Source organism: Panthera leo, chromosome A3 (assembly GCF_018350215.1).
Source record: "Panthera leo isolate Ple1 chromosome A3, P.leo_Ple1_pat1.1, whole genome shotgun sequence".
In the NCBI taxonomy this organism is placed as follows: Eukaryota; Metazoa; Chordata; class Mammalia; order Carnivora; family Felidae; genus Panthera; species Panthera leo.
In genome coordinates, this window is record NC_056681.1 from 1,305,484 (window position 1) to 1,324,388 (window position 18,905).

Genomic DNA, 18,905 nt, shown 5'->3' on the forward strand with positions numbered 1-18,905 from the left:
AGGGCCCAGGGGAGGGGAGGGGGTGCGGGAAGGAGGTGAGGTGCAGTGAGAGGTGCGTGGAGGTCCGGGATCTGTCCCAGGGGTGGCGGCTCGGACTGGAGCTGAGCTCGGTCTGTGGTGAGCCAGGGGGGTGTGCGGAGTTGTCTGGTGAGCAAGGACGGAGGTGACCGGGCCCCCGAGCAGGTGGAGGCAGAGTGGCCGCTGCCTCGCGGGCAGCCCCAGGTGTGGGGGCCGGCGGGCCTCGGGCCCCCGGCCCCTAGGGCGTGGGTGCAGGTGAGACCAGGCCCGGAAAGCCGCCTGGGAAGCCCCTGTCTCTCCACAAAACATGTATATTGATGTCAATTCAAACGTCCAGGATACATACGGGCCAGTGAAGGGATTGTGTTAGAATTTAGCTGAAATAGATGGTGGGTGGCCTGCACTAAATAGATTCTCCTGAATGGGTTCTCGAGTAAGCGGTTCCACAAAGTGATTCAGACAGTTCCTGACCTTCTAAGAGAGTTTGCCAAGAGAGAACTCGTTCCTTTAGAAGGCCGTTCGTCGCCCAAGCACGCCCCGCGCAGAGTTGGAAGCAAAGCCGACAGCGGCCGGCACACGTACCTTGGAGTCCCTGGTCTCCGTCAGGCCCGTCCAGACCCGCGCCCGCCGAGCCTTTGTCTCCTCGGTCTCCCTGGGTCCCTGTGGGAAAGCAGCGGACGTGAGCCCCAGGTGCGTGACCCACCTTCTGACGCCCACTTTGCAGGCTTTTCCCCAAAGCGACACGCTCAGGAAAACAGCCCAAGCATCACAACCAGTCAAGGTGGTTGACGCTTGAATGCATCTCGGTTTGGGGACCAAGGGCACCGGCACGGGGCGGGGCAGGACTCCGGGCCGCCCGCAGGGAACCTCGGGGGTTCCATCGGTGCGGATGGACGGCACGGCGTCTGGGAGGGGGGAGGAGGTGTGTGCGTCCGTCTCCGGGGCTCAGGTGGTTCGGGCGTGAGGATATGGGAAATGGCGCTGCTAACTTTGGAATACTTTACGCTTCACAGATGAAGAAAGGGATTTACAGATTTAAGTTTCCCTTGGAAGTATTTTTCTTAGGCTACTTTTCAGAAACAAAATTATTGGATCGGTAAGTTGGAAGGGACTGGAATCGTGAGCGTGATCTCCCTCGTTTGGGCCGTGAGGCTCGCTGGCGGGGCCAGCCGGCCACGGTGGCGCAGCTTAGAGGTTGGAAATGGGGTGAGTGTTCGAGGCCGTTTTGGAAAAGGTTAGTGCCCGCCCACTCACACACGGGAGGCTCCGATCACGGGCACCGAGCACCCCGCCGCCAGCACAGGCCGGCCCCGGGGCCCGTGGGGGGCGCGTCTGTGACTTGAGCTGGTTCCTAAATTACATCTAGTGCATCGTCGACCTTTAAAAGGGAGCTCCGTACAGCTTTTGCCTTTTGCCACAGAAACGTTCACGTGTGTCGGTTTTTACGAAGGCACATCCTATGGTGTATAAAGGGGCTTCTGTGTGCTTCTCACGTTTGTCTGTCCTTCCCCCCAGATGTTCTGACGGTATTTGAGAAAAACATCACATTACAAAAACGTGGCAGTGCTCGTGGGAGAGAGAAGGAGTGCGGGGGCCACTCACCTCTGGGCCCAGGGTCTCCCAGCTCTCCGGTGGGACCACGATATCCAGGGGGCCCTCGCGCACCGGGGTGGCCGATGGAGCCGGGGGGCCCCGGGGGACCTGGGGGTCCGGCTGGACCAGGCCGGCCCGCGGATCCCGGCGCTAAAGGCTTCCTCAGGTGAGCTGCTAACTGGGCAATTTGTTCTTTTGAAAAACAAAGGGGCACGCGTTTATTCAAAGCGGATTAGCGGAAGTGTTCTATGCCGCGGCTAACACGTCAGGGCTGCCCGCCTTCCAGAAGGAAGTTTCACAGATTGAAAGTGGCCCGAGCTTGGTGTCAGGGCACGAAACTCTAGTGCTGCCAGAGTACCGAGCAGTGAGTCAAGGCCCAGAAGGAGGCGCTCCCTTTGCGCGAGCTCCTTAAAAGCCCTGTGAATCAAAGTGGCCGAAAGATGCCACTTAGTTCGGAAGGGCTGAAAGGGCCCAGTCCCCGTCCCTCGTGACTGATTCTTTGAGCAGACGTTTAGAGCGCCTGGCCCGGTATTAAATCCCGGGGGAGGGAGCCCCCACCTGGTGCAGATGGACAGAGCGGACCCCCAAGGACCCCAGGCAGCTGGGCAGGGAAGGGGGTGGGAGGGCACTCACCGCTGAGCATCGCCCCACACAGCTCCCGGATGTGCTGCTCGCTGGCCTCTCGCCCCTGAAACGCACCCCGTAAGCTGGTCAGCGGACAGGGGGGCAGGCCGGCACCTCCAGGGGCACCCCGCCATCACTCTCGGGAAGGTGACGCCCGCCCCCGGACGCCGACCTCAACACAGGGAAAGAAGCACGTACCGGGACTCCGGGCTTCCCAGTGATGCCAGGCACGCCTTGGACGCCCTGGAAACCCACGGGGCCGGGCGGGCCTGGGACACCATCCACGCCGCTGGTGCCGTTGGGGCCCGGGATGCCCTTCGGGCCCAGCTCCCCTCGACTGCCGGACTAGGGGAGAACGGGACCAGTGCCCAGAAGCCCCGCCACGCACGCTCCTCCCTCTTGCCCCGCTTCCGGGCAGAGCCAGCTTCGCGACCTGCAGGCCTGTGTCTCCTCTGGGCTTTGCTGTCGGGACGGCTGCCAGCCACTTACCTCTCCTTTGGGACCGACGGGACCACCGGGACCCTGCGAGAGAGGAGCCGTTGCGTGTGTTGCTAGGCAGGCGGGCAGTTGCTTCCAGAGAACCAGGCCAGCGTGTTACTGGTCAGGGATGGCCTCGAACAGCCGGGAAACTACAACTTGACCGCTTCAGGATATCTTGTAAGTATGTTTTTATCTCGCTGGGGTTGTGTTATGACCACTGATGTTTTTGTGACTTAGTTTTCCTAAAGGGTGTTTTCAGTAGCTGCTTTGTACTTTTTCTCACATGTGTTGACTTTGCTCCTGGCCGTTATTATCATTATAATAAATGACGCTAAGCTGACAGTCTGTCCCTAAGGTTCCCTTTCCCCAGCTGTGTCCTCCTCAGGAAGCTTCCTGGCTGCCTGTGAACAGGCACGTGGTCCCAACCAGACAGCAGATGGCCCAGGACCCATTCTGCCATGCCGCCGTCGGCGAGAGCAGACGCCTCTGGGCTCCGCAGCCGGCAGGAACTGCCACCCCCATCAGATTATCAGGGACGGGTTTCCAGGGTCCTGCTGGGTCAAGGTCATCCGGGAATCCCCCAAAATAAACCTCGAGCGCGCACGCACACACACATACACACACACACAGAGCCCTGACCACGTCCTGGCTACGGTCACAGGGCTGTGGGCTGTGCCAGAGACGAGGGTCCCCGGGGCCGGGTCGTTGCCATCTCCCCCGGACACCTCGACAGCCTTAGTCACCGAACTGAAACCCTGGCCACGGGGCAAAGACCCTCCCCCCGAAACCCCACGACCGTCGTGCCCCAGCCTCCAGGAAAAGGTCCACCTGTCCATGAGCTCAGTCAAGGATTTTACTCTAACCATAACTTGATTTTTAGCTCTGTGGAGGCAGAGTTTTCTGGAGTTTTATCTGAACCGTGCCCCAGTTCCCGCCGAAAGTCACCGGTGACGTGACTGCAGGCAGCATCACGTGGACAGGAGCCCACAGGACCCACAGGGACACATGGGCCCAGCCCCTGGCCTCCACGCGGCTTCCCCCACTCCCGGGACCAGCAGAGACTGGCCTCCCCCGGACGCGGCTCGTTCACACTCAGCTGTTAACACAAGTGAGGCCGACTAGGTCACACTCACCAGCTCTCCTTTGTCCCCAGGAAGGCCGTCAGAACCTGCAATGCCCTGGGAACGACACGCCCCGACGTTAAACCACGTTCTCAAGCCTCGGGAGCTGGTTCGCGAGACCCCGGGCCAGGGGGACGCAGGCTGACGTCCCTTATTGACCTGACACGAGGCTTTCTTGCCAAGCAGAATCCTCAACCAATATAAAAAGGACCTGGGGCCACCTGGAGGTCACGGGCCCAGCTCCCTAGCCTTTCCAGAGGGGACAAATTTTTGACCTACAAACAGGCCTGGAGCCCAGATGCCGCCCTTGACGAGCTCACATTCCCAGAAGGTCCGCAGGAACACCCCCTCCCCCGGGGGCCCCGGGAGCCGAGCCGGGGAGTTGGGCTGGGTGTCCAGAGCGGTCACCTCCACTCAGAGGGAGCAAGGAGAAGCCGGTCATGAAGACAGCGGGAGGGAGAGAGGAGCTCCAGCCTGCACCGACGGGACCAGCGGGCACCCGCTCACCTGGTCTCCCTTCGGGCCTGCGGCTCCTCCGGGGCCCTGGCAGAGAGAAGGCTCGGCCTCAGAGGAAGCCCAGGGCCCCCGGGGGGTGGAGCCCAGGGGCCCGGGCGCGTCCCCCAAGTGTCTCAGGGACGCCAGAGCATCGCAGCACGCGGGGTGCCGTGGGTGTTTAATGGGCCTCCTTGGGTTGGGTGTTGCTTGTACCACCAGCGACCGTGCGGGCAGCTGGCACCCGTAACCCTCGGGTGGCGTCCCGAGTGGGACCGGACGTGTCTGGGGAGGTGCAGGCTGGGGTCGCCCCGAGAACAGAGAACATTAAAATAACAATTGTCCGTCTGCTCGAACAGAAGCAGGAGCCAGAGCTGCCCTGGGAGGGGATGGAGGAGGCCGGGGTGGGCAAGGTGGGGGGGAAGGCGAGGACCCTCTGTGAGCACAGCCCCCCGGCCCCCCCCCTCCCCGCAGAGGCCCTGGCCCCCGGGGTTTCCCGCCTCCCTGGAGGCTAACGAAGGGCCGCTTTCTCGGCCAGTGGTTTCTGTGGCCCCCGCCCTGCCCGCCTCCCCGGAATGAAGCGAGGTCTGGACGGCAGCTCCTGGGCCTTCCCGTCTGCAGGGGTGATGGCAGAGGCAAGCGCGGCCTCGGCGGGGCCTGGGGCGCGCGTCCAAGTGGGGCCTGGTCCTGCCCCGCCGGGCGCCTGGGCGCTCTGGCCCGACCGTCCCGGGACCACAGGGACCCACACAGAACCCACCGTCACAAGACCGCTAGGAAAGTTAGAAGCAGTGACGGTTAACAGCAGTTGTGGTTTTCACGCTTGTCTTAAAGCAACGTAACCCTTTGTCCGACCCTCAGCTGAAACCCGACGGGCCCCCACGGAGCCAGGAGCACCGGCCGGGCCACCGGCAGCATGTGGTCCTCCCCCGTGGGTCCCAGGGACTGTGAGCAAGGGCGGGGCGGGGTAGGGCACCCCCTGCTGGGACAGCCACTTACCCGGTCACCCGTGACACCTCGGAGGCCCTGGGGGCCCGGCAGGCCGGGGTCTCCTGTGTCGCCCTTCCGGCCCTGCAGACAAGGACCCAGCTCGTCAGCACCCACAAAGGAGCCCAGCGGGGACCCCTCCCCTGCTCAGCTGGCCCCTCTGGGCGTAAACCCCGCCCCAGGTCTCACCCACCTGGAAGCCTCGGACGCCAGGGGCTCCAGGAGGGCCTTGCGGGCCCAGAGCCCCCTAAAAGACAAAAGGAAGGTGTGGGTCCAGCTCGCCTGCCCCCAGGGACGCCGGGCAGACACGGGAGCTGGCCACTCGCCGGGGACAGAGATGGGGGGCGGCTGGGGGTTGGGGTGAGGCATGCCCTCAGACCCCACGTGCCCGTCAGCCCTGGGAGCCAGGCACCCACACCCACGGCTGCCTGGGGCCCTGTGGCCGGTGTCCCCACGATCCCATCTATACACCTACTCGGACGTGAGGGGTGGGAAGCCCCCACTGCACCTCACGGAGCCTGCGACGGGCGCTGTGACTTCCTCCCTCGGCAAGGATGGGACGGCTGGGCCTGGCCCTCGGTGTCTTTCGGCTTTCGCGGGCTCAGCTCACCGACGTGTCCCAGATGCCTCCCCAGCCCGCACGGCGACATGGAGGTGCCTCCCTGCCCTTCCCCCCCCCTCCCCCTTGCCAGGCTACACCCGCCTCACTCACCGCCGAGCCCCTGTGGCCAGCCTCACCGCGCTCCCCAGGCACGCCAACGTCTCCCTGCACGAGGTCAGGGGGAGGGGGACAGGGGTCAGCAGGGTCCGTGGACTTAGGGCGGGGGGGGGAGGGGGAGGGGGGGACACTTACCGGGATGCCAGGCTCTCCCGAGGGTCCGGCCTCACCCAGCTCCCCGGCTCGGCCCTGCACGAGAGAGAGCCCCCCGAGTGTGCGCTCGTCCCTCCCTCCGGGGCCCGGACACCACCCCCACCCCCACCCCCAGCAAGACGGAGAAGCCACGTACCAGTTCTCCCTTCTCGCCCTTGGACCCTGCTCGTCCGGGGAGGCCCTGCGCACGTCAGAGGTCCGGGCTGTGAGCCCGTGGCAGAGCACCCCCAAAGCGGGGCTCCCCCTGCACAAACTCCCACTCGGGGACGTGCAGGAGAAGACCCCCGTCCCCGAGCCCCCACCGGCGTAGCCCCGGCACCACCGAGGGAAGCCCACACGCTCACCGGCAGCCCGTTGGGACCCTTCTCTCCTGGGGCACCGTTGCGACCGGCCTCTCCCTGCGGGAGGTCAGGGGACAGGGTGCTGAGGCCCGGGAGGCCCAACCCCCGCAGACCCCTTCTCCCCTGTAGGCCAGATACCAACCTTCTCGCCATCGAGTCCGGGCACGCCGTCCCGCCCATCCTTGCCCGGCATACCCTGGGGATGGGGGGTGATATGAGGCCTGGGGCGCGGCGCGTGTCCCGTCACCCCACCCTCCCTCCCCAGGCCGGTGTGTCAGTCCCTGCAGGGAGGGGGGGGCGGAAGACGCCGCCCTCCGCGTCTGCCCGGGGTTTTCACCACGCCCACAGCCAAGTTCTGTTGCGGCCCGTTTTGCAGATGAGAAGACAGAGGCTTGGGGGCTGGGATGTGGGCCTTCCCGATCCCACGCTCTGGACTGATGTGGGAACAGAGAGCACGGCCCAGTGTTGGGAAACCAGCAGGAGGGCAAGCTTTCAGAGGAGGTCCCCAGGGGCCTGTCCTCGTCTGCGTGGGTTGGGGCTGGGAGGGGCTGAGCAGGGGACCGGGCGGTGCGGGTGCCCCAGGACCCTCAGAATGCCCCACACCTGTGCCCACCGGTCTACCCAGCCCACCCTTCTGTCCCCTGCGGCAGACGCTCTGCCTCCTCCGCACGGTCGGGGCTGCCCGGAACACGTGGCCCCGTGCCCTGCTCAGCCACTGGTAGGAGGCTCCGGACGGCGACAGCAGCGTTCGGCCAAGTGAGGGCCACACGCCGGCCGCGGACAGCCCCAGGCGGCTGAAGAAGGGTTCTCCCGGGGGGGGGAGACACTTGCAGAAGATGGGAGGCCAGCAGGGGCAGCAGGGGCCTGCTCTGTGCAGGGACACCAGGGACACCGGCCGTTGTCTGACACCGCGGCAGCCGCGGGCACTCACCGGCTCTCCGCCCGGCCCGGCCACTCCAGGGGCTCCTTTGGGACCAGGTCTGCCCTAAAAGACACATAAGCCACTGCATTTGGGACCTTGAGGAAGAGGAATGCTCCCCCCCAGACTGTGTCCCTGGTCCCCAGGCAGGCTCAGGCCAGGAGCCCTGCACACGCCCCGTGCCCATGACTCCCGGGCACCAGGGGCTGTGCTCAGGGCTGGGGGATGCCCAACCACGGGCGGAAGGGCTTGTGGACTCGGGACCTGTCTCAGCATCACGCGGCCGCCTCCCGGGCCTCTGGCCACGGGACTCAGTCGGGGGGACGACGAGGTTGAAGGCGTCCTCAGGCAGACGCCAGCTTGGGGCTGTCCCCTCATTGCTCGATCATCTCTCAGCTTTACTCACGGTTGCTCGCTCAACCTGAGAGTCATTTTCTCTGTTATTCCATTTCACAGTTGGGCAACGGCGCAGGGCCCAGGGCCTCTGGCGGGATGAGTGTAGCGGCCGGAATGTGCCCCCAGGAGTCTGGTCCTACAGCCTCCGCCCCGCTGCTCCCGGCACGAGCTCGTCAGAGCCACCAGAACTGCCGGTGACCCAGCTGCTGGCCAGGGGCCACCCCACCCTCCCTCCCCAGGGGTCGGCGTGTCTGGAGGAAGGACCCAGAGAATCAAGGTCACTTTACTTACAAGGTCACCCTTGGGGCCACGGAACCCGTCTGGGCCCCTCTCGCCTCTGTCACCCTAAAATGACGGGGGGTGGAGGTATGGAAACAAAAAGTTAACTGCAGAAGGTGGGAGGGCTGGATGGAGGGTCACAGGGGCCAGAGGGACGTTGACCACACCTCACACACGTCCAGAGGGAAGAACACCAAAGTCCCAGCGAGAACAGGCCCTCGCGGTGAACTCAACCCCCCCAGGTGTACCCACTCCTGCCCCCAGGTGTGCCCACTGGCACCTGCCCAGGTGTGCCCAGGGGTGCGTGCCCACAAAAGGACTCTGCTCCCGGAAGGGCCAGCCTGGCGCAGCCCAGGGGACTGAGGGAGGCGTCTGAGTGAGGAAGAGGAAGGGTACAGAGAGCCCAGGCCTGCGGGGGGCCACCCTCCACCCCCAGACACACACATACCACTTTCCCAGGGGCTCCTGGGATCCCCAGCGGCCCTCGGAATCCGATGGGACCCTGTAAGGAGGCGGGGGGCCATCTGGGGCCTCTCATCTGGAGCCTGGCCAGCATCCCTTGGAGGACGTGGCTCCAGCCAGAGAGACCCTGCCTCCAGCACCCCCAACAGACACCCCCTCCCCAGTCAGCTGCCCAGGGGTCCCAAACCGTCCCCCACCCCCTTTTCCAAGGCCTCCACTCCGCTCGCCTAGGGCCCCTCTCCACCTGATGCGGGGCTGACTTACCCGATCCCCGGGGGGCCCGGCCGGCCCCGGCAGACCTCGAAGTCCCCGAGGCCCCTGTAAGAGGAAAGCTGGAAAGGCAGGGCCTGGGCCAGGAGCACCCCCAGGACCGCACGCCCCCCGGGAGCCACGGAGGGCCCTAGGGGCTTCCCTAGAAGCACCTGACCTCGGGCCAGGCCCTGGAGGGGGCAGGACCACAATTCCTAGGACCTGCAGCCTGGCAGAGGCAGGACCCTGGCCCGGTCCCTCTTACGAGTGTCGGTGGACCGTCCCCTGCAGTCCTAAGCAGTCGAGGGGCTCTGGCCCCACATCCCCACCCACGTCTGGCCCCTTCCCCCGCTCACCTGCAGCCCTACAGTGCCTGGGATGCCAGCCGGCCCGGGGGGCCCAGGATCACCCTGCAATGGAGATGAGGTGCCGTGAGCTGGGTCAGGCCTGAGCCCTCCCAGCACCTGTCCAAGCCCACTGGTCCCCCCAGATGAGCCCGTGCAGCGGGGGCCGTGGCCCTGTTCACAGCTGAGCCTCTGAGGTTGGGGGCTTCTGGCCTTCCTCTGGAGGGCAAGGTCCCTGTGGCTTCTGCTCCTGCAAGGCCCCCAGCCTTTCCCAGACGCCTCTGCCTGGCTGGCGTGGGCACGTCTACTGCCCGAGCGGCGACCTCACCGTGCCGGACATGTACCCAGCCTCACCTGGTGCCTGTGGGTAAGGGCAAACCAAAATCTTCCGCGGCCAGGGGCCACGGGGGGTGGGGGGGTGGCAGGGGCCTCCAGGAGACCTGTCCGGCCACCAGCGGGGCCGCCTGAGCTCAGGGAACTTCCACGTGAGACCAGGCAGGTGGGGGGTTCGTCCAGGGACCCTGCCCCAAAGCACTTGGCTCCGACTGGCCGGGCCCCACAGAGGAGGCGTGCATAGCACGCCCCAGAGGCGGCCGGCACCCCCTCCCTGACCCACCGCCAGCGGGGCCCTGGCCCCCACCCCCCACCAGGTGCCCCTCCCTCCCTCCCACCCCCGCCCGGGCCAACGGCCCATATTCACCTTCTCGCCATCCTTGCCGACCTCTCCTTGCTCCCCTTTGTAGCCGGTGGGCCCCTGAAAGCCAGTGGGGGCGAGGAGTCACAGCCCACCCCCAGCAGCCCTGAACAGAGGCCCGCGTGGCCGCCAGATCAGGTGGGGAAACTGAGGTCCGGTCAAGAGGGGGCAAGGCCGGGCCAGGGAAGGGAGGTGGTGGCCTGACGCCAGCTTCCCTGGCTGCAGCTGTCGCCATGCCGCCCGGTCCCGGGGGCCACACCGGTGCCCAGCCCGTTAACAGTGCTGAACAGGGGGGTGGGGACAGAGCAAGGCCCCCAGGCTGGGTCGGAGGCCAGCTCTCCCTTCTTCCTGGAACAACCAGGGCGGGCTTTCTGGAAGCCCGCCTCCCCCCGAGTCCCCTCCGGACCTTGAGGCTCGGGTCTGAGTCACCCTGTGGCCGCCGCTCACCTTGAACCCTGGCATTCCTGGGGGCCCGGGAGGGCCTGGGGGGCAGATGGCCGGGCACTGTTGGAAAGCAGAGTGGTCAGAGCGGGACCTGCCTCTCAGGTCAACACCCAGGGGCCCTGAGACGGGCCATTCCAGACGAGTGAAGGGACCTCAGGCCACACCAGGGCCTCCCGGGGAGCCCGGACGGGCCCTCGCTCAGTGTGGCCGCCCGGGGTGGGGTGGGGTGGGGGGGTGCAGAAAGGCACTGCCCGGAGCAGGATGGCGGCTGCCTGGCCCCTCGCGGGCTCGCGCTGGGAGCCAAGCTCCCCTTTCTCCGTACTCAGCGCAGCGGCTTCACAAAGGGGCCCTCATCCCGTGTTCCCGCAGCAAACCTCGGGCCGGGGCTCCTGTCAGTGCACAAATGCTCTCTAGGAACGGACAGGTGTCCTGCAGACACGGATGGGGCACTCCGTGCCCAGGGCACCGTAACGCCAAGGGATGGCGCTGGGTTTCCTAGATCATTCCGCAGCTCATCTCTGCCCCTGCCTGGCCCATCGCCAGGGGCCCAGCCATCCTCCCGATTCTGGAAGGTTCTGGAAGGTTCTGGAAGGTCCCTAAACCCTCCCTCTGCGACATGCCCTGGTCAAACACTCCGGACGCAGGGGTGGAGCCACGGGCGCCGGCAGCGGGCAGGTCACATCCTTCAGGAGCACCGGACGCCGACCCCTCCGCGCGCACACAGCGGAGAAGGACCTGGGGTCGCCCCAGACGCGGTCTTCATTTTCACGGGAGCGACAAAGCTCACAGGTAAGAGTGAGTCCCAGACGCTAGTCCAGAGCCTTCTCTGCTGGGGAAACCCTCTGTGCCACCCGTTGTAGCCGACACCCGCCGAGTGTGGCTGAGCGGTCAGCGCCCGGCTGCGCCAGGCTACAATTGGATTCTGTTTCACTTCGATTCACATTCACGCTCCTGTGAGCAGGGGGTGGGGGTGGGGGTGGGGGTGGGGGTGGGGGTGAGGGGACCCGGGGGCAGGAGCGCGAGAGGGAGCAGCTCATAGCCAGTGGGCAGAGTTGGCGTGGCGAGGCCGCGCCCAGAGCTGGTACCACCCACGCGGACCCGGGGGGTAGGGAACGAGCCATGGGGTCCCCGAGGCGGTGGGCTGGGCTCGTGCCCCCTCCCCCCAAGACGGGCAACCTTCACAAATGGCTGTAAGTGCCTACCTGCAGGTCAGTGGCGCCTTCAGGGAGGACCCCTGGGTGACCCTGGGACACAAAGACAGCTGACTTGGATGCTGCCGTCCCCCGCCCTCCCTGTCACCCACCACTCCGGACTCAGTCCCTTCATCCCTCATGTGGCCAGTGCTGGGCATTAACAAGGACAGAAACCACCTGTCCTGAGCCACTGGGCCTGAGCCCTGCCTGTCCCCAGGTCAGCCGACCCGGCTGCCACTTTGGCCCCGGACTCCGCCCGTGTCTGAAAAGGGGATGGGAGTCCACGTGGGTGCGGCTGGGGGCCCCGGGGACAGGAGAGCCACGTCATCGCTGCCTGGCACTAACTACCCCAGCGAAGCCCTGGGGTCCCCTGCCTGGTACTTACAGGGGGTCCAGGAGGTCCCGGGGGGCCAGGGAGGCCCGGTAGTCCAGAGGGTCCCTGGGGGGTGGGTTATGACATTCGGTGAGGGTGACCAGCGGTCTCCCTCCCTGTGCCCTCACGGGGACGTTGCCACCTGCCCGCCTCCCCCAGCCTGGCCTGTGCATGTGCCCACAGCGCATCTCAAGGCCTAGCCTGTCCTTGTCCCTGAATGTCACTTGGGGTTTCCGTCAAGGGCCATGAGAAAGGAAATGGGGGAGGAGGAGGGTGGAAGAGGTGAGGGGAAGAGGGAGGGAGGGAAGGGAAGAGAAGGAGCAGAGGTGGGAGGAAGCCCTGGGGGTTGAATTGGGGGTGTCCCGGTGGGCAGGGCCCTTGCTCTGAGCAGGGGGGAGGGTCAGGGCCAGCCACTCACCGGGGGGCCCCGGAGGCCAGCTCCACCAGGGATGCCACTCACTCCTGCCTCTCCCTGGGGGGGGGGGGGGGTAAGGACGTGAGAAACAGGGGTCTGCACCCACAGACCCACACAGGGCTCGTCTGCCCCCTCTGGAGGGACAGGAAGTCCGGTGGGGGGCGGCTGGCCCCAGCCCCGGTTTGGGACCCGGCAGCCCGCCTGGCCCGGAGTGTGGTGGGCGTGCTTGGGTGGGGCCGCGAGGGTGGTCAGTACTCACCGGGGGTCCGGGGAGGCCTTTGCCCTGCAGTGACAAGCACGGGGTCAGAAGGCGCTGGGGACAGCCCACTCCCCTACCCCCATCCCCCACCCCCGAGACAGGCGGGCTGTACGGGGGGGGGACTCCCAGACTCCTGGGGCAGGGGGCCCTCCCTGGGGGAGAGAGGACACAGCCCAGATGGTGTCCCAGGACCCCGGCCCAGGCTGGCTCGGCCCCGGAGGGACAGCAGGCAAGAGGGCTGGACGCTGCCTCTCAGGGCTCCCGAGGGCACCCCGCCCCGGTCAGACCCTCTCTCTCCTCAAAGTCCCACTGAGAGGGGGAAATGACACTCACCCCCAGCCCGGGGGGCCCCGGGGGGCCCAGACTTCCCTGCAGAAGGAAAGAGGGTCAGGAGTGAGCTGAGCCCAGGCGCCCAGGACTCTGTGAGCCAACCTGTCCCACCCGCCCCCCCCTCTGAAGTGGGAGCTCTCCGTTTTACAGCAGATCGAGGCCCCGGGGGGACCTCTGAGGCCCAGCGGCCCGGACAGGTCTTTGCCAATAATCCCGCTGAGGAAAATCCATCCAGACTGTTGGAAACGACGCAGGAAGCAGCCAAGAGCAGGCAGGACACGCCCCCAGGAAGGCCCGGCGCTAGGGCTGACCCGAGCCACACAGAAGGGCCCTGTGCCCATCTCTCCAAGAAGCCTTCCAGGTAGCCCCCTCCCCCAAAGGTCACGAGAGCTTTGGCCCCTGCCCTTTCTGCCGCTCCCCTGTACCCCGAAGACGCAGGCCTGGCCCGGGGGGCCCCCGACAAGAGACTCCCTACAGAAACCCGGAGACAGCCGCCCTGGCGCGTAAGGCCGGTCGCCCCCGCCGGGTCTGAACGCTAGGACGGCTGCAAGCAGGGGCCCGTGTGTCGTCCCCCTGAGCCCACCTGCCCTTCTGTGGCCTCCACCTCACCGCACACGCGGTAGGACGTCCCAGCTGCCCTCAGGGCCACCAGCCTTGTGGACAGTGCTCAGCACTGGGGGTGGGGTGGGGACCTCACTCCCAAGCGGAACCCATCCAACTCGGGGCAGGCACTGACCCGTTCTCCAGGTGCGCCCTTGGGGCCCGGTGGTCCGTCCTGTCCTGTCAGACCCTGGGGAGAGAGGCAGGGGAGGGGGGGCTCGAGGGGTCACGCTGGGAGGACGGTCCGCCTCCCCCCAGAGGGCACTCTCCTAACTAAAATGGGTCCGGATACTGGGAAGAACCTTGCATGCGGCCCCTTCCTCTCCCAGGGCCTCTGGGGGAGGTGAGGAGCTGATAAGCCCAGCAGGTGGGAGAAGTCCCTTCTCAGAGCCCTGCCGCGGCCCCCGCGGTCCTGGGGCCAAGGCCTTGAGCCCCGAGGACAAACGCAGCCAGCCTGGGGCTCAGAGGGGCCCAGGTAGCCAGAGAAACGAGAGCTAGGAGCATTTTCACCCCTGCCGGGAGCTGGCTGCGTCCTCTGCCTGGGCTGAGGGGTCTGGGATGCAGGCCAAGGGACCCCCGCTGGGGGACATCCGGAGACTCTTGGGACCGAGCAGGCCCAGCGCAGGCCCAGCCCCAGCGGGAGAGCTGCAATTAAACTTGACTCCTGGGATACAACCCCTCCGGTCCCGGCTCAGGGGAGGAGAAGGGAGGGGGCTCACGAGAGGGGGCTCTCGGGAGGGGAAGGGGGGAGGGGGAGGAAGGGGCGGGCACACTCACGTCCACGCCGGGCAGTCCTGGGAGCCCAGCCTCCCCTGGTTTCCCTGGCTTCCCTGGGGCCCCTTTTGGTCCCTGGAGGGAGGAGGGGGAGGGCAGAGGCGTGAGGGCAGGTCCAGCCCAGAGCCTTGGCCTTCACCAATAAGGCTTGTGTTTTCCAGCTGCGGCGCCGCCCAGCAATTAGAGATTGGCTCTTCTCCACCGGAGGCCCAGCTGCCGGCTTTCCTGCGGACCCCCACCCAGCTGGGCCCGGCGCCCACCCTCACCGGCCCCAGCTGGCCGCCCTCTCCAGCCGCCTCCCCCCGCTTAGTCACCTCTGTAGGAAGTTCACCTGGATGCTTCGTCAGCCGCCCGGGCTAAGGGCCTGTGCGTCCCTCTGTGGGACCCCCGGTGTGCCCTAGAACCCTCAATTCCTGGGCCTGAACAGCTCTGTGAAAGCCCAGGGCCCCCTCGCCGGCTGTAGCCACCTGGCCTGGCTGGCACCGGCCCAAAGACCGTCTCAAAGCCAGCCGCCACCCAGGGACACGCTGAATCCCACACGCTCCCCTCCCGCCCCCTTCCCGCCTCTGAGGCCTCCTGCCTGGCGGGCAACCCAGGGCCCAGTGTGGTGGGAAGGGGACGTCCTGACCCCTCGGTTCTAGGTCCACCCCTCCCCTCGCCGTAGCTGGACACTCACCGGGGACCCTGGCAGACCCGGAGGCCCAACTTCTCCCTGTAGAGGGGAAGACACCCACATGTGACCAAGGGTCTCCTGAAGATCCCGGCCCAGGGGAGCAGAGACCCAAGAGGCGACACGGGACCCCCCTCCCACAGGCGACCTCATCCACATCTAAGGGGCCCCCTCCTCTCTGGGGCCAGGCACAGGGACATACCCCCCACCCCTCCACCAGCCTGAGAAGCCTCGGAAGGTGGGCCACAGCCCCTCAGACTTGCAGAGGCCCAGGGGGAACGCCACCCCCGTGACCACTAGGCCCGAGACCCTTGGCGTGAGGCTTCCAGGCTTTTAAGTGGAACCCTCCCCAGAAGGAACGGCACGACTCCCGTCAGCCTGGGGCTCCTGGGGGGCCGGGCGCCCAGCCCCAGTGGGAGGGGTATGGGGGCCCTGGGTCCAGGGCCCAATGTGGCCACCATGACCCGCCCTGCCCCCACCCTGCGGGGCTGTCGCCGAGCACCCTGCGGGTCGAGATCAACCAGGGTTGGTGTGGATATGAGACTCAGGGCCATCTAGGGCCTTGGGGGCCCAGAGAGAGACTGAGGACTGGTCAAGGGGGGCTCTCGCGGGTGAGGAGGTCCTGGGGCAGGTCTCTGCTTTACATGGAGGTGGCTGGATCGGGGGGGGGGGGGGGTTCACCCAAGACGGTCCTGGGGGAGGCTGGCCGCGGGATTTCAGCTGCTTGGATTGGGCCACACTTGACCTGGGGCACCCCTGGACACAGCATCTCTGGGGCAGAGCCAGCTTCAGAGCCCCCCAAAGCTGGCTCCAGCCCAAGACCCTCAGGGGACAGCCCTGCACCTCCACCCCCAGGGCCTCAGGACACAGGAGCAAGGGCCCCTGGGGACCCGGAGACACGCACATCAGTGCCCACATTCCCAGGCCAAAGACTACCGTGCACCCCCCACCTGCTCTGGGGACGGGATCCCTGCGGGCTGAACCCTGAACAGGAACAAGGACCGTCTTTGTCCCTTTTCACACCCCACACCCCGCTTCGCCCCAGCCCCAACGAATGGGAGTAGTTTTGTCTCCATCAGGTCTAGAGGCTCAGGGAGGCTGCAGCCAGACTAGAACCCCACGGAGCCCTCCCCACCCGCAAACTCACATCAATGCCGTCCTTGCCCGGTTTCCCAGGTGGCCCTTGGGGGCCCGGGGGGCCTTGGGGTCCCACTTTCTGAAACGGAGAAGTGTCATCATGCAGTTGACCCCTCCCACCCTCTCCCGCGGGTCAGCCCAACAGAGCGTCCCCTGTTCCTGGGTCGGGAACGGCACTGGGGGCCTGGCCCCGGGCCCCCCCCCCCAGGCCTGCCTCAGAGATCCCCCAAAGCCCGGGGCTGGCAGCGTCTGCTGCCTGGATCCTCCAGGAGGGGCTGCACCGCAGGGAGCCTCGGGGAACAAAGGCGACATTGTGCCCGTCTGGTGGCAGCAGCAGCCGACCAGGCCAGGCGAGGACAGGGCGACTCCTGGGCTCATCCACGAAGGGTCGCGCCATCCACAAGGGCTCCGTGGGGCGACCAGTCTCCGTGCTCCACGGCGAGGTGGGCGATGGGCCTCGAGGCTGCGCAGGCGGTCCCCAAGCGTCCCGGGTTCCGGGCTCACTGGCCCAGGGTGGCCGGGGAGGGGGCAGGTCGGTCCCCCGGCTGTGCTGCTCGACGCCCCGTCTCGGAGCCCCCGGACTCCCACCCTGGCCGCCGCTCTCCGGCCCGCGCTCACCTGCGCCTCGGTCACGGTCGCGGCCAGGAGCTGCCCGAGCAGGAGCAGGGCCAGGGTGGGGGCTCCGGCCATGGCTGCACTCGCGCTCTGAGCAGCGGCAGCGCCGGCGGCCTGGGCTCGGGGCGGACGGCGGGCGGGGCGGGCGGCGGGCTGGACGCCAGTTCCCGCCCCGCCGGCTGAGCACAAGCCCCCCATTCAGCAGGGCCCACCTGGGGCTTCCGCGCCGCCCCACGCCTCCCGCCGAGCGGCCAGGGGGAAGAAAAGAGACCCAGTGGCATTTTTTGGCCAGCCTCGGAGTTAAAATTATCCCCGAGACCGATGAGTTACACACATATACCTTTTAGCAAAAAAGAAAGAAGTTCTTTTCACCACTTGAGCCCGGAGCAGGGCGTAGAGAGGGAACAGTCCCGCATTGAAGGGCTCCTTCCGAGAAGGGGCAGCCCCAGCCCCAGCCCCAGCGCAGGGCGACCTCCTCGGGATCCTGAGTGCGACCGAGGCTGCCCAAGGCCCAGCAAGACCCCCAGCGAGGGCGAGCGTCCCTGTGCCCGGGGCCAGACCAAGCCACGCCTCTGGCTCCCGCGCCGTGTCCTGCCATGGGCAGAAGTCTAGGGCCATGCCTGCTCGGCCGGGGGCACCTCCCATGCCCAGGGGCCTCACCCCAAACTTTAGCAATCCTGAGTGGCCCATCCATGTTGCCCATCACTGGCAAAGGGCAGACTCTTACCCAGCGCTCCGCACCCCAAGAGAGGGCAAAGTGGCGGCCTCGGCCGAGAAGGAAGCCCCACCATGAGCCCGGGCCTGAGCACGAGTGGTGGACGGGACCCTGAGGCTGGTGTTGGCTGTTCCCGTTTTTCACAAGATTTGGGCAGCTCAGGGCTCGCCAGATTTAGGCAAACTCTGCTTCCCCCTGGGAAGGCACAGGAACAGCAAGGTAGGGGGCAGCACCTGGGGCCAGGGGCCTCCATGGCCACCCTAGGGGACTCTCAAAACTCCAAGTCACCTACAGGCCCATTGAATTTGCAGGATCTCACACCCCCCCCCCTGCCCCCCCAGGTGTCTGAATGTTTAGAATCCCCTAGGAAATGCTGCTTTAGGATTTAGGGTGTGCTGTATGAGCTTGGCTTCTCTTTCTCTTTTCTTTTTCCCTTCCCTCCTTTTCCCTCCTCTCCCCTCCCTTCTCCTCCCGTTCCCTTTCCTTCTTTTTATTTTCTTTTCTTTTATTTTTTAATTTACATCCAAATTAGTTAGCATCTAGTGCAACAATGATTTCAGGAGTCGATTCCTTAGTGCCTCTGACCCATTTAGCCCATCCCCCCTCCCACACCCCCCCCCCCAGTAACCCTCAGTTTGTTCTCCATATTTGTGAGTCTCTTCTGTTCTGTCCCCATCCCTGTTTCTATATTATTTTTGTTTCCCTCCCTTATGTTCATCTGTTTTTTCTCTTAAAGTCCTCATGTGAGTGAAGTCGTATGATTTTTGTCTTTCTCTGATTTCGCTTAGCATAATACCCTCCAGTTCCACCCACGTAGTTGCAAATGGCAAGATTTCATTCTTTTTGATTGCCGAGTAATACTCCGTTGTATATATATATATACCACCTCTTCTTTATCCATTCATCCATCGATGGACATTTGGGCTCTTTCCATACTTTGGCTATTGTCGATCGTGCTGCTATAAACATGGGGGTGCATGTGTCCCTTTGAAACGGCACACCTGTATCCCTTGGATAAATGCCTACTGGTGCAATTGCTGGGTCGTAGGGTAGTTCTATTTTTCGTTTTTTGAGGACCCTCCATCCTGTTTTCCAGAGTGGCTGCACGAGCTTGCATTGCCACCAACAATGCAAAAGAGATCCTGTCTCTGTCTGCATCCTCACCAACATCTGTTGTTGCCTGAGTTGTTAACGTTAGTCATTCTGACAGGGGTGAGGGGGTATCTCATGGCGGTTTTGATTTGTATTTCCCTGGTGATGAATATGTTGAGCATCTTTTCGTGTGTCTGTTGGCTACCTGGATGTCTTCTTTGGAGAAGCGTCTATTCATGTCTTGGCCCATTTCTCCAATGGATTATTTGTTTTCTGGGTGTTGAGTTTGAGGAGTTCTTTATGGATTTTGGATACCAGCCCTTTATCTGATACGTCGCTTGCAAATATCTTCTCCCATTCTGTCGGTTGCCTTTTAGCTTTGCTGATTGTTTCCTTCGCTGTGCAGAAGCTTTTTATTTTA

The 18,905-nt window shown here is 65.1% G+C and overlaps 1 protein-coding gene across 1 annotated transcript; it reads right to left on the reverse strand.

The window, feature by feature from the left end:
* Window positions 1–323: 323 nt before the first annotated feature.
* COL9A3 (collagen type IX alpha 3 chain) lies at window positions 324–16,754 on the reverse strand. The gene is made up of 31 exons (XM_042930057.1): window positions 16,681–16,754; window positions 16,073–16,141; window positions 14,932–14,967; window positions 14,259–14,330; window positions 13,618–13,671; window positions 12,885–12,920; window positions 12,552–12,575; window positions 12,296–12,349; window positions 11,890–11,943; window positions 11,514–11,555; window positions 10,315–10,371; window positions 9,874–9,927; window positions 9,186–9,239; window positions 8,845–8,898; window positions 8,567–8,620; window positions 8,131–8,184; window positions 7,456–7,509; window positions 6,667–6,720; window positions 6,528–6,581; window positions 6,320–6,364; window positions 6,166–6,219; window positions 6,025–6,078; window positions 5,506–5,559; window positions 5,325–5,396; window positions 4,344–4,379; window positions 3,849–3,893; window positions 2,725–2,757; window positions 2,434–2,580; window positions 2,245–2,299; window positions 1,621–1,803; window positions 324–678 (listed from the first exon to the last, which is right to left on the reverse strand). The coding sequence occupies exons 1-31, from the start codon at window positions 16,750–16,752 to the stop codon at window positions 422–424; spliced, it is 2,037 nt and encodes a 678-aa protein (XP_042785991.1). The 5' UTR covers window positions 16,753–16,754; the 3' UTR covers window positions 324–421.
* Between the last annotated feature and the right edge of the window lie 2,151 nt (window positions 16,755–18,905).